Genomic DNA, 12,030 nt, shown 5'->3' on the forward strand with positions numbered 1-12,030 from the left:
GGACTGCAAGAAGATCAAACCTCTCCATTATGAAGTAAATCAGCCCTGAGTGCTCACTGGAAGGACAGATCCTGAAGCTGAGGCTCCAATACTTTGGCCACCTCATGAGAAGAGAAGACTCCCTGGAGAAGACCCTGATGCTGGGAAAGATGGAGGGCACAAGGAGAAGGGGACAGCAGAGGACGAGATGGCTGGACAGTGTTCTCGAAACTACCAGCATGAGTTTGACCAAACTGCGGGAGGCAGTGGAAGACAGGAGTGCCTGGCGTGCTCTGGCAGTGGCGTAGCGTGGGGGGTGCAGGGGGGGCCGGCCACACCGGGCGCAACATCTGGGGGTTAGGGTTAGGGGGCGCAAATCCACGGGTTAGGGGATGCAAATTACTTGCCTTGCCCCGGGTGCTGACAACCCACGCTACGCCACTGTGCTCTGGTCCATGGGGTCACGAAGAGTCGGACACGACTAAACAACTAAACAACAACAAATCAATGTAAATGCACCACTTTTGTTTTCCAAAGGAATTAGAAGTGCTCCAAAAGTCAAGCTATGGTTTTCAGAATGCTGATGTTTCCCCATCCTCAGAATACTTTTAGCCATCATGATTATTGAGAAAAACATTGAAACGTGTTGGTTGTGCCAGCAGGAACTTAGGAAACTGTGTAGGACTACGCCATTTGAAATAAGAAAACCCATCTATTGCCTTTAAAAAATCCTGGCTTATGTAAACTTAGACGTTAATGAGCAGGTTATATCAGGATGTCAGTGATAAACAGCCTGTGTTGTTATCCATTATAAACATAATTACATTCACCACTGGTATTTTATTGTCCTTATGGGTCTAAAAGCGTCATTAAGGTTACACATTTCATTTCTTGACATTCCTTTTTTTGAATTTGTTATAGGCATTGTATTTCTACTGTGGTCATGTGTTTGCTGAGTATTAATTATAATAGTAGATTCTCTATATATAAGGTGCTATATTCCTCAAGGCAATGAAAAATAATTTCATGAAAACAATTCAAAAGTGCGATAAAACAATGTGTGTGTGTGTGTGTGTGTGTGTGTGTGTTTGCACAAAACAGTCAGCATAATACTGTACATCTAAGGAGAATGCTACATATACTCAAGTTCACTGTCCTGACGTTGCTTTTCAAAAATAACCTTTCTGCATTTTGCATCAGTGAGCTTTAATTCACATTAAGTAGCAGGTTTGCTTCTAGATTAGCAAAGGGCATCCTAGTCCGGGTTGTTGTTTTTCCCTTAACCAGAGTCTAGAGAACCAAGAAAGATTTTCTGAAGCTGATGCTATACTAGGGCCCGTCTAGCACTTACTTGGAGCCTGAGTATCACTGCAGACATTCAGCCAAGACCACTGGATTGTGGGGCATTTGCCCCCCACCTGTGGAGCTGCACACACGCTTCCCTAGATCAGAAACTCACCATAGCCCAAGACGGGCGTGGCCTGCTGGAGACAAGATGGAGCCTCTTCCGTCTTCATCCTCCAGGTCTGGCAAGCATAGGATGGTCCTGCCATGGAGGAGGAGAGACTTAGTTAGTCATAAAAAAGAGAGAGAGATAAGGGCAAGGGAGGCTGGCAGGCAGCAGCTGGACTCAAGCAGGATGAAGGAGAATTGGGAATCCAACTTCTGCCTTCTCAAGTGCTTGCCAACAAAGTAACTCCAAAAAGGGCTAGGTACTCTCAGTGTATTTTCTTGGATACTGTTCTGGATTTGGGAGTGGGGCTGCTATTTTTATTTTTTTCTGGCAGTGGGACATCTGTGCCTCTGATGACACACAAGAGTGTTTACAGCTCCCCATGTATGCCATCTCACTATAGGGTTGCCAACTGTTTCAGTGGCTGCTGCTTCTGTGCTATCAGCCATCAATATTAACCGTAGGTAGTATTAATCACTGTGCTCTGAAAAGCATCACCTGCTGACTTCTGCACCTTAAAAGCACAAGAGCAGACCAGCTATGCCCCCCACCCGACTCCATCTGTTGGTAGATATGATCACACCCGGGCTTCATCATCTACATTGTCTTCCAGTTCTTTTCTGAGCCCTCCAACGTTTAAACGAAGCCCTAAACAAGTTACCTGAAGGATTATCTCTTGCATATACATACTCAAGACTTTCACCAGAGGCCCTCCTTGAGGTTCCCCTGCCTGGTGGTGTGTGGGCATGGGGACAGGGCCTTTGGGGTGGTGGCACTGATGCACAAATTGATGGTTTTAGATGCTAGGCTTCGTGGACTTCTGGGGTCCTCCTTTGTATTATTTCAGTACATAATTAACATTTATTGTTTTCCCTTCCCCCAGTTACCCCATGCTTTGTAACTGCTCCTATATTCCTGGTATGATTAGACCCCCTCCCCAATGATTTGCCAACCCTGATGAAAAATGAATTCTCTCTGAGCTTATGCAGTTTCCCATTTTAAACTCACTTAACAGCACCATCTTTTAGACTAAAGGAATAAATTAGAGTTGTGCATATTTACTTGGGAATATACATCATTTTAGGGACACGGGTGGCGCTGTGGTCTAAACCACAGAGTCTAGGGCTTGCTGATCAGAAGGTCGGCGGTTCAAATCCCCATGACGGGGTGAGCTCCCGTTGTTTGGTCCCAGCTCCTGCCCACCTAGGAGTTTCAAAGCACATCAAGTGCAAGTAGATAAATAGGTACTGCTCCGGCGGGAAGGTAAATGGTGTTTCTGTGTGCTGCTCTGGTTCGCCAGAAGCGGCTTAGTCATGTTGGCCACATGACCCAGAAGCTGTATGTCAGCTCCCTCGGCCAGTAAAGTGAGATGAGCGCAGCAACCCCAGAGTCGTCTGCAACTGAACCTAATGGTCAGGGGTACCTTTACCTTTACCTTTATACATCATTTTATTATAGAAAATGATATCCTTAATGGGGGAAAACTAAAAAATATATGTAAAACTAAAAAATATATATATGTACATACCTGGTCAGCCCCCCCCCCATCTCTGGCTTACAAAAAAGAAAAGAAAAAAAGATGCTATGGCCCCCAAAATCAGCCTCACTGGGCCATGGTATGCTCATGACAGCTTGGATGCTGGTTTCGTGCCTGTTTGCTGCCGCTCCCCCTGCCATTTGCCACCCTCTGGACTGTGGGCTCTGGATTTCAGCCCAGAGGTCCAGCTCCAGATGTACCACTGCATAGCGGTGCCCCAGTTATAGAATGCCTTCCCCAGAAAGGCTCACCTGGTGCCTCCGTTATGGTGCTCCCCCGCCCCCCACTCGTGCCTTTTAATATGCCAGTTAGTATTTTTTCCCTTGCTGGTTTTTAGACTAGTTTTATACAGTGGTGCCTCAGGTTAAGAACTTAATTCGTTCTGGAGGTCCGTTCTTAACCTGAAACTGTTCTTAACCTGAAGCACCACTTTAGCTAATGGGGCATCCTGCTGCCGCCGCTGCACGATTTCTGTTCTCATCCTGAAGCAAAGTTCTTAACCCGAGATACTATTTCTGGGTTAGTGGAGTCTGTAACCTGAAGCGTATGTAACCTGAAGCGTATGTAACCCAAGGTACCACTGTATTGGTTTATATTCTGCTTGTGTTAGTTTTATGCTGGCAATATAGAGATATTGGTTTATTTTTTATTTTTAGTCTGTATTTTTAAAACTTATTTTTAATATTTTGTAAACCACCCAGAGGACTTAGTTGATGGGGAATATAGAAAGGTCAGAAATATACAAACAAATAAAAATACGTCAATAGTCCTTGTAACTTTCCTGTGACTAGTTACATGACTTGTGGGACCTGATATCAGTCTTTAGCTTCTTAAATACGTGTTGTGGGTTCAAACCTAGAAATGGTTCCTGCTCATGCCAGATGTGTGAATGCTAACTGTGATTCTTCATTAGGAAGAGAAAGGCATTCTGCACAAACTCAGAAAAATTTCCTTCTTTAATAGATGGTCTTAAGCAAGCTAGGGGCTTGGGTGGCGCTGTGGGTTAAACCACAGAGCCTAGGACTTGCCGATCAGAAGGTCGGCGGTTTGAATCCCCGTGATGGGGTGAGCTCCCATTGCTCAGTCCCTGCTCCTGCCCACCTAGCAGTTCGAAAGCACGTCAAAGTGCAAGTTTACCTTCCGGCGGGAGGTAAATGGCATTTCCGTGCACTGCTCTGGTTCGCCAGAAGCGGCTTAGTCATGCTGGCCACATGACCCGGAAGCTGTACGCCGGCTCCCTTGGCCAATAAAGCGAGATGAGCGCCGCAACCCCAGAGTCGGTCACAACTGGACCTAATAGTCCCTTTACCTTTACCAAGCAAGCTACTTTCTCCTAGCCTAAGGTGTGTGTCTGGTGCAATAAATGGTAATATGAGGTTATAATTAGATTATTTGTCAACTTTTCAGACAACCTTTTTAGGTGTGCCAACAGCAGCTTGATCAGCAGGAACTAGCTGGAGATGATTTTCAGAGCAAAGAGAAACATATTACCTGCTCATTTCCACAGACTGAGCTGCTGTTAAAAACATAGCTACAGGAGCTAGTTGAAAAGTTGGGAACCCTAATTCTTATAATGGCCTACTTTACAGCCTTGGGAATTACTGAGAGTGGGATGCAAAAGCAAATGAGAGATAAGGGCATAAATCAGGCTTTCTGAGGTAAAACCAAGGAAGTAAAACAGACCTAGCAAATGAATTTAGCGTTACACAATATCTTCTTTATCCATGCTCTTGTTCTTCCCTTCCTAACATTACAGCCTCTTCAAAATGTCAGCCACAGCGAATGGCACAGGAATAAGGGCTGCCAAAATGAAAATATTGTTATAGGTGGGGGAGGGGGCGTGCTAAACCCTAGAAATTAATAAATGCTAATTGGGGTGGCACATAACAATATGAAGCTATTCTAAAAGTGGAATGCTGCTGGGATTTCAGCCTGCCTGAAAGTCAGTCCCCTAACCCCACGTGTGAAGGAGCTGAATTTAGTCAGCCATCAGCAGTAAGGGGAAGGTGACACTCAGCACATGCTCAGTGTTTTAAGGCATTCAAAGTGGATTCTATCTGAGGGTTAAGGTCTGGACACCCATGGCAACACCAAAGCCTCTAAGACAAAACTGCTTCCGTCTATGACAAATGAAGGTAAGCCAAAGTGAGCCATCAGGCTGTAGGAGAAGCTGCCCCGTCAGGCCGCAGTTGTAGGTGAGGATTGCTGGTGTCTCCATCAGAAGCAGGAGATGCACTATGTTGTGAGTGCCAGGCTGTGACTATGTGAATGGATGACGGGAAATAAGAGCACAACCATCTGATCTGGTCATAGGGCAAACCTTCCAAAGGGGGGGGGGGTTCCTTTCCCTAGATCAGGTTCTCTAGCTTCTGAGAAATGAGGGACACCCCCTGGGTCTCTGTGCTGGGAATGATTGGAAGTTCCTGTGTGACACCTGGTGCAGGGAAAGGACCACAGAACCTAACTGGAAGGAGACTGGCCTGAACAGTAAATCAGACAGAGATACCGTGGGGCGGCCTTCTCTGTGAGTGGAGCTGCTTACAGGAGTTTCTCCTAATTTGATTAGCTTATTCCTCACTGATGTTCTTAATTCTCATTACTCTCAGGAGTAGTTAATCCCAGCACTCAAGCTGCAAATTCCTGCTCTAAGACTAAGAGCAGGGCATGGGGAACATGGCAGGGTGGGGGCTCCAGATGTTGCCGCAATTAAGCCGTGTGCATAGATATCACTGGCAGGCCCAATGGGAGAAAAGTTCAGGAGTGCAACTAGTAGCTCTTAACACCCCAATTTAGAGAGATGCTAGAAGTAGGGACTGCCTTAATTGCAGCAGCCAACATGGGAGCCTATAGCTGAGGGGTCAGGAGCCTGTGACCCTTTAGACGCTGTTGCACCAGCAGGACCAAAGGTCAGCGATGATGGGTGCTGGAGTCCAGAAACATCTGGCCAGCCACTGTTTCTCCATCCCGACTTTAAGTCTACTGCATGGAGACAAGAACAAAAGGTCTCTCTCCATTTGCAGTCCAAGTTAAAACAAAACAAAACCCTTTCCCGCCTTTTTTATCAAATAGGGCTGGTTAGGATTGTGCCCTCAGACTATAATCCTCTGCGGGTTTACTTCTCAGTAAATATACTTATATCATCAGATTCTGTTGACCAGCTACTTCTACCTGTCATTCAGTACCTGGTAGGGTATCCTACTTTGCTCCTCCTCTGCTTTGGACAGGAAGAAGCAAGAGCTGTGGGGACCAAGGAACAGGCAGAGGAGGAGTTGGAAAACGGATTGGGACACAGAGAACGGGGCGGGTGGGGGCGGGTGTCCGAGGCAGGTACCTTTGTCGTGATGAAAGAAACTGTGATCTAGGGCCGCTCGCCTGCCGCTTCGACCTGTGGGACCCCCGCCTGCCCCCGCCCACCTGTCCGGATCCTGACTCCTTTTTTTCATTTCGAGAGGGAGGAAGCCAGAAGGGGAGGCGGGCGGGGGTGGGACGGCCAAGGAAGGCTCTTGCATTCCGCCGACTCGCCGCGATGGCCCGGCGCCTGCCCGGACCAAGCAGAAGAGATGTCTCGCTCCGGGCGAGAAGCCGCGTTTCCACGAGCGTCTCTCCTCCGAGGCGGCCAGGAGTCGAATTCCGAGACTGGCGGCGGCCGAGGCGCTGCTACCCGGGTCTCATCAATGCTCGACTTTGGGGCGCAATTTAATCTCCCCCTCTCTCTTTGGTCCGCCTGTTTTTAAAGTGTATATTATTTGGAAAGGGGCTTGGGAAATTCCACCCTCCCCAGCAAACCCAACCAACAATAACTGGAACAACTCTGTGCTCTATTCGCTCCCCAAAAGGACGGCTGGAGAAGAGAATGGATTCTGTTCCAAGGCTTTTGCGCTAACAGGCGCTTCGGCCAAAGGGAAGCGATGCGAGATCTTGAACATTAATTGTTGCGTTTGTGAGTCTTTAGGAAAACGAGAAGCTTTCCTCTGTTTCCTCTCTCGTCTCCTCTCCAGTTTTTCTGAGGCGGAGGTCATATTTATATATACACGTTTACTTTAAAAGTAACTTCTCCTGAACACAGTGGGTCTTACTTCTGAGTAGACGTTGACACTAGACAGGTTGCGTCGTACATTTCAATTAGATGGGCATTTTCTGTCATGAATAGGGGGAAATTGCCGCTAGGTTCCTTTTCATTTTGTATTAGTTATCCAGCCCGCTTTATACGTTGTGTTAAGCACCAACTTTTTGAATCCGATGTTTGTTTTGGGTTTTTAAAGTTACTCCTGTGCTTCGACGCGGGTTACACTTTGTAGGTTATTATTTTGAGATGCGGCATTTCAACATTTTTATGTATTTCCTCGAAAGGGCTGACGGTTCTCGTTTATTTTTTTAAAGTAACAGTTCGGATTCGACAACCTTAACTTAAGACATGCTGTGAAAAATATAATGCTTAAAGTGGCACCTTAAAAGACTAATACATTTGTGGGTCTGTCTACGCTACATAAAGCACGTTGTTGTTTTCAAACTGTCCGTGCCCACAATGAACCTAAAGGAAAATACTGACCCCCCCCTTTGTATATATACATATTTTTCACATTTATAAAATCGCCTTTCGGCAAAGGCTCCAGAGGTGGAGGAAGCAAGAATAAAATAGCTTAGTGCAGTGGTTGGCGTGGTGCATTGAAGCGGGTGCGGGGGTGTGTGATCTGGGTTCAAATCTCCATTGGGCCGTGGAGCTCAGCGGGTGACTTTGGGACAGTCTCAATCTCTCCGCCTAAACTATCTCACAGGATTGATGTGATCGCGTGAGGATAAAATGGAGGAAGGAGAACCTTGAGTTTCTTGTAAGATACAAATAACTAAATTTCACTTTACAAACATTTATATAGAACACAACAGCAAGCAAAAGATAATTACAATAAATTAAAACTTCATGCAAAATACAAGAACAAGCAAATAAATTAATAATAAGAAAAACAATAACAACAGTTTATTAAATTTATATACCGCTTTTCATTCAAAGATCACATTCAAAACCTTAACCTGTCGACTTTCCTAGCGGCTTGCCAAAATTAATTGACCAATGCACTCTAAAACCATTGTATATTTTTAAACCCAGCGGAGTCAAAAGGCATCAATGCATAGCTGTCAACTTTCCCCCCTTTTTTTGCGAGGAATCCTATTCGGAATAAGGGAATTTCCCTTAAAAAAAGGGAAAAGTTGACAGCTGTGCATCAATGGCGGCACTGCTTTAAGCTGCTATACATCTGGATGCGAAATATATTTCGCACAAGGCTGATGGATTTCAATTGCGTCTAACACCGAGGTTATTAAGTTTTAATAAGTCTAACGAGCCGATCATTTACATTTAGTTGCAAGTAAATTCCATTTATCTCAATAGCCGCCTGATGACTTTAAGACTTCCAGAACTCAGATCACACAACAAAACGGTTAACAGGATAAGCATTTGCATGTTTTACCAGATGTAAATCCCATTGGGTTCGGGGTTTACTCGCAGGTAAGTACGTATCAGATCGCCGCGCAGGTCTTCAGAATTGTTCTCCCCAGAGCAGACTCGCACAATGTATTGTTCTGGAATCTGCCTACAAGTTTATCAAGGGAGGGGCGGAGGCCGGAAAGAGTGGGTGGCTTTTAAAAATCACACTTGGCTAGAGTTTACTTACAAGTAAAACAATGTGTTTAGAATTGAGATGTCTCTTGAAAATAAATTCCTTTTCGATCACTGTATCTTCCAGAGACAATATCGATGGGGCTATAGGGAATAACATTCCCTATAGAATACTAGGAAATCGTGGCAAACTTTTATCCACATATTGAAGCTACCCAATTTTTACGCGCGCCGAGCGTAGGCTTCTCGCTGCAGGAGAACCCTTCTTTTTGCATGTTGGGACGCTATGAAAGCCCGTTGACGCGGACGCTGTGTGAAAAATAGGTGATATATGTGAACCCGCCTATGCTTCTTCAAATATGAAATCATAATAGCCAGGCCATTCTCAGTTATTTCAAGGAGATTTTTTAGATTTTTAAAATGCCTCCGGGTCGTGCAGCTGGCTGTGCATAAGCCGAAAAAAGCACCGCCGAGTTCTCTGGGACTTACTCCGAGGCAAGTATGCTTAGGAGCAGGCATAAATTTGGCTGGATCGTGCCCTGATTTTGTTTTTACCAGCACTCTAGAAGGTGCGTCATAAAGGCATAGCAGTATGTATTTTGCATGGTACATAACTTTACTAGGGTCCTATTTGGCGACGCAGCGAGGAAGTCGTAAGTCGAAGCGCACGCAGCGTCCTCAACCTCGAGGAGTTCAGGGTTTGTCTGCGCGATATAAACCGAACTAAGTACACGAGGATGCAGACTGGTCCTCAACATGCGCCTCAAATCTAAGTTAAAAGAACTATAACCGACATCGCAGGAGCCCGTCCGACAAGGAGCCTGGCGCGCTGCAACTTCCCTGTTTGTCCCGATGCGCATCCAGGGATCGACCAACCCAGGAAGCGAAGGAACGTGGAGAAGCGCCCTGCCATAGAAAATAGGGCACAGGTATGCAAACACACGTGCGCGCGCTGCTATACGGTATTTTTCATCGTTTATAATATATCCGATTTCTCTCTCACACCCTTGCGCCAGCAGAACGCTTTGGATGATGACTGAAGGGTCGTAGCGCCAAGTCTCACCTTCCTTACCTAAAGACACGGGCAGCTTAGTAGCCGGTCCGTCAGAACAGTAGCGACACGCAAGCAAGTCACGCAACAACAAACAAACAAGCAAGCAAGCAAGCAAACAAACAAACGGTATACTATATATCGAAATGCTTGCGTTATTTGCGAGAATGACTTTAGGACAAATCAATGCATCCAGCGATATAAATAGAAGTCTGCGATTCGTGCCCCTGGAATAATATTTGTCCCGGTTGCAAACAGAAACTCACTGAAAGAGACTTCTGCCAATGCACAGTTGCTCCTCTGACGGTCACATACCGATCTTTGTCACATATATGATATATCGTATGTATATAGACCCCCCACCCCAAGGCAGCGCGGTTTTTGCTCTGGCAAGAAGCGTCTGGGAAGTGAGGAGGAGGAGAGCCCTTCGCTAGGACTCTAAGCAGTGAAAAGCAAGTCCCATCTTTCTCTCTCTCTCTCCCTCTCGATTTCATTCCCCAAGTAGTCTCGACCTCATGCGGATGGTACTCAGTCCTCCTTCCCCGCAGCTTCTCACACAAATCACCCTCGACGCTTAGCAGACGCTCAGCAGGCTGAGTCCATTCCAGCCGACCCCTTTCCGGCCCAAACCAGGGGCACGATCCACCCGAAGGGAAGCCATTTCCCACGTCCTCGTGCTTTGCCAGACGAGAGGCTGAAGCGCTCGCCTCCCCGACCCCTTGAAACCGACGGGACTTGGGACGCGTCAAGCTATGGGGTAGATGGTGCCCCTTGCTTGGAAATTGATGCTCACCTGGATGGAAGGCAAACAATGTGAAATCCCAACCAAGCCTAAGCGAGCCTAATTCGCTAAATGGACAGGTCGGGAAGGTTGCGTTCCTTGGCGCGCTTCCTCGAGAAAAAGTCCCACTGAAAAGTGCAGGGTTTCCTTCCGAGGAAGCGTGCTTAGGCTTGTGCTGCAACTCTCCCCTGCCTCCCCGCGCCCACCCTGCCAAATAGGACGCCCCAAACTCCATAACCGCCGCACAGAAGAAGAGGCCCAAAGGTCCGTCTAGCGCAGCGTCGCAGAGCCCAACCAGGCGCCTCTGGGCAGCTCACCGCGGGCAAGAGCCCAGCGCAAAAGCCCCTTCCTGCTGCTGCCTCCCCCTGCCCCGCCTGCAACTCAGTGAGCGCGGCCTCTGACCCTGGCGACAGCCTATAAGCCCTGCTGAATAGCAGCCGACGAGACGCCTCATACTCCGCGAATCAGTCCTCTAAAAGCCACCCGAGCTTGTGCGTGGCTGTCGCCGGACCTTGTGGCGGTGAGTCCCACAGCGAACTCTGCCGGCGCGCGCTCCTCTGCCTGGAGCCTCTTGCCAGTCAGCCGCTTTGGATCACCCCGAGATCCTGCGCTAGGAGAGGAGGCGCGCACGGTTCAGCGGGATCCCCTTTCAACGAAAGGTGCAATCTAAAGGGCTCCCTGCCCAGCCTTAAGAAAACTTCCCGTCGATCATTGAAGGGGTCCCTCTTGGGAGGTGGCGGGGAGAGACCCAGAGCCTGTGCACACTCTGGGGGGGTGAGGACTTAGTTTAGGGGTGGAAGCCAGATCAATCCCCCCCACCGCTCTTCTAAATGAGCAGGCCGGCGACGCGACTCGAACCCTCGCCCCGTTCTTAGGGAAGGATTTCCAAGGAACCGCTCCAGTGGCGGGGGGGGGGGGAGGGAAGCGAGGAACGGCCTGGAGGCGAAACCGCGGGAGATCCTCTCTCTTTCTGCCCCCCCCGGCTTTCCGTATTTCGGAGCCCCCACCCGGACGCGAAGCTCTCGATCTCGGCCAAACGCGAGACCTACCCGGTTCCGGCGCTGGTTTCCCTCTCTGCTCGTCCGCTCTGCCTTCGGCTGCGAAGGAGAGGAGGAGAGGGAGGAGGGGGAGGAGGGGGAGGGGGAAGATGATGGGGTGGGGGTCCCCCCGCTATTGTCTAAAGCTTGCAAGGGGGTGGAAATGAAAGTGAATACTCCAGACACATCCAGGGGCGCGCCAGGAGGGATGTATGGGCGACCCCCACCCACTTGAACCTGCCCCCCCCCGCGCTACTTGTCATTCCTAGGAATCAGGAAGGGAGGGCAGTCCTTCAAAGCCGCCCCTTGCTGCTTCAGGCTGAAGAGCAGTGGACGCTTACTTAGGAGTAAGTCCCTTGGAGAGCAGGGATAAATATTCCCTTTACGGCTGCCCGGTGTGTTTGGAATCAGCAGGCACAGTTTAAGGACTAGGCTTCCATCCTCCTCAGCGGGGACCGTTTCAAACAAGTAAAGACTGTTCCATTATTTTATTGTATTAATTGCATTTGTATCCCAGCCTTTTCTCCAAGGAGCTCCAGGTGGCGCACCTGGTTCTCTGCCTCCTCCTTTAACCCCAC

General features: G+C 48.1%; 1 protein-coding gene across 5 annotated transcripts in view; it reads right to left on the bottom strand.

Moving 5' to 3' along the window:
- The window catches only part of LOC128403947 (LIM/homeobox protein LMX-1.2-like), an 84,817-nt gene extending 73,276 nt beyond the window's left edge, over nucleotides 1–11,541 (bottom strand). For 2 of the 5 annotated variants that reach the window (XM_053369176.1, XM_053369166.1), the window contains exons 1-2: nucleotides 11,465–11,541; nucleotides 1,439–1,525 (exon numbers count right to left, since the gene is read on the bottom strand). In XM_053369176.1, coding sequence (XP_053225151.1) covers nucleotides 1,439–1,496 — 58 coding nt within the window. In that variant the 5' untranslated portion in view covers nucleotides 1,497–1,525; nucleotides 11,465–11,541. Of the gene's footprint in view, nucleotides 1–1,438; nucleotides 1,526–11,464 lie in introns of those variants that run through there. The other 3 variants (XM_053369158.1, XM_053369149.1, XM_053369184.1) reach the window with 2 other exon arrangements.
- Between the last annotated feature and the right edge of the window lie 489 nt (nucleotides 11,542–12,030).

The sequence above is a fragment of the Podarcis raffonei genome, chromosome 2 (genome assembly GCF_027172205.1).
Source record: "Podarcis raffonei isolate rPodRaf1 chromosome 2, rPodRaf1.pri, whole genome shotgun sequence".
Taxonomy (NCBI): Eukaryota; Metazoa; Chordata; class Lepidosauria; order Squamata; family Lacertidae; genus Podarcis; species Podarcis raffonei.